We start from the raw sequence: 2035 nt of genomic DNA, 5'->3' as shown, positions 1-2035 counted from the left end.
TTTTAATATTAATTTACAAAATGGTCACCCAACACTTAACAATAGCCTCTACCTCAAGAGGTAGAGGAGCCAAATGGCTGGCTCACTGCTGCTAACTAGCCGTTCATTTTTATGTTGTAGTTCAGCCTCTGACCACTAGTTGCCAGCCAAGCTGGCAACTAGTGGTCAGAGGCTGAACTACAACATAAAACTGAACAGCTGGCAGGAAAGTTGACATTTTAAACCTTCATAAAAAATCGATACAGGGCTTAAAAATATCAATACAGTATCGAGAAATGAAATACTGCGATATTTCAGAGTATCGATATTTCCTTACACCCCTAATTTAAACCCAACACTGACTGATCTATAAGCAGTTTTAACACACGCCCCCCTAACCTAACCTAAACTAACCTAACCCTAACAAAGACAAGTTATTCAAGTCTGACGCTCAACTAAAATTAACCTCTAAATATTAGGGCGTATAACGTTTAATTTACAAGCAAATACACACATTTATAAAACTTAAAATTAATATTTATGAAGATTTGTTTTTGTTTTTTTACATAAAAGTAAATAAGGACTTACCAACTTCTCCAGACACGGACACATGTGCACCAAAAAGTCGCCCTCTGAACCTCTCTCCATCCTCCAGAACCAAGGTTGCCATTTTCTTTCAGGTTAGCTGATGCTATCGATGCTAACTATTGATTTTCTTCAGCGGTCTCTGAGCTCTCCTGACGTCCACGTGAAGCTTCCGCCACAATCAGAGGGCTGCAGGTACAAACTCTGGATAAAAAAAGTGGACAAAAAAACAAACCCTGACGTTTAAAAATATAACCTGGAAGCGTCGTGGCGTATCCTGTGTCAGAATAAGAGCAAAAAGATAAAAAACGAAGGCTTAGTGAAAGACTTTGGTGGTTAAAAACACGAAGGGGATGCTAGCAAAAGGTTCCACGCGCGCCGCCAGCAGCGTGGAAGTCGGCCCGCGGTCTGCACACGAATGTTTGACGCATCAATGCAATCCATTTCCGGTGAGGATTTTCAAAATAAACTTTGTTGTTGTCTAAAATTCACCATAGTTGTCTTGTGTGACCAAAAGTCTTAATTAAACTGAAGTCGAATTTCAAAAATAAAATAGGGAAGTAAATAAAGACATCTATTGACTGACCCCCTTTATTTTTATYTTTATTTATTCTTTCTTTTTACAGCTGCAGCATGTAAAGACGCCTTAACATTTTTCTACGGACGATTTATCTGCAAGGAATCATTCAAACCCTCACAAGCGGACATGTCATTTATACTTTTACTTTGAAGTTAAATCTACTTGGTTCCGGTGTTGTCTTGAAACGTCACATACGTAATTCTTGGTCTAACCAGCAGGTGAATGTAAGGCAGGTTTGTGATGTGCGTAATAACAAGCTTTTTTTTWTATAAGGCCAATCTACTAGCAATAAATACCGTATCATCATTTAATAACTGTAAAAATAATAATAACATCTTGTTTGGTTTTATTTTGAAAGGTTTGTGGCTGGAAATGTTAAGTTCTGGAACACAGAATTGATTAAATTTAATTCTAAAGGATAATAATAATAGTAATTATGTTTGTATTTTTCTCCATGTACTGCATATCTGAAGAATAAATGCTGTTTTTCCGGGGATTCGTACATGGAAGGGGATGTAGCTCAGTGGTAGAGCGCATGCTTTGCATGTATGAGGCCCCGGGTTCAATCCCCGGCATCTCCAGTGTTTCCTTTTCTCTTATTTTGTCACGTTTTTATTTCTGGCTGGTGTTTGGACTCTTGAAACCCTGAATTTTGTTGACATTTTTATACCGTGTGACTTTGTAGGTTACCAGAAAATGTCCAACTAATAAGGAAAGAAGGAAACGTTCAAGGACATTCACGATATTGCTCTGGAACAGTCCCAGTGGAAAGTTTTCCTGACGTTAGTAGTAGTATTAGTAGAAGAAGTAGTAGTCCTGATGCATCTCAGTAATCCAGGTAAAAAATCAAAAAGAAAAAAATTGTGTAGGTCTTCTGGACGGGTTTTTCTC

General features: G+C 37.9%; 1 protein-coding gene and 1 non-coding gene across 2 annotated transcripts in view; one reads left to right on the top strand and one right to left on the bottom strand.

The window, feature by feature from the left end:
• Window positions 1–942, bottom strand: part of cad (carbamoyl-phosphate synthetase 2, aspartate transcarbamylase, and dihydroorotase) — a gene marked incomplete in the record, with an annotated part of 49739 nt that extends 48797 nt beyond the window's left edge. The window contains 1 exon segment of the mRNA XM_014025940.1: window positions 568–942. Within this exon segment, the coding sequence (XP_013881394.1) occupies window positions 568–649 (82 nt within the window).
• A 711-nt stretch (window positions 943–1653) lies between these two features.
• Window positions 1654–1725, top strand: trnaa-ugc (transfer RNA alanine (anticodon UGC)). Its single transcript has one exon. It is a non-coding gene; the product is annotated as a tRNA-Ala (tRNA).
• Window positions 1726–2035: the final 310 nt, after the last annotated feature.

The sequence above is a fragment of the Austrofundulus limnaeus genome, unplaced genomic scaffold (assembly GCF_001266775.1).
Source record: "Austrofundulus limnaeus strain Quisiro unplaced genomic scaffold, Austrofundulus_limnaeus-1.0 Scaffold511, whole genome shotgun sequence".
Classification (NCBI taxonomy): Eukaryota; Metazoa; Chordata; class Actinopteri; order Cyprinodontiformes; family Rivulidae; genus Austrofundulus; species Austrofundulus limnaeus.
This window is presented reverse-complemented; position numbering and strand designations above follow the sequence as displayed.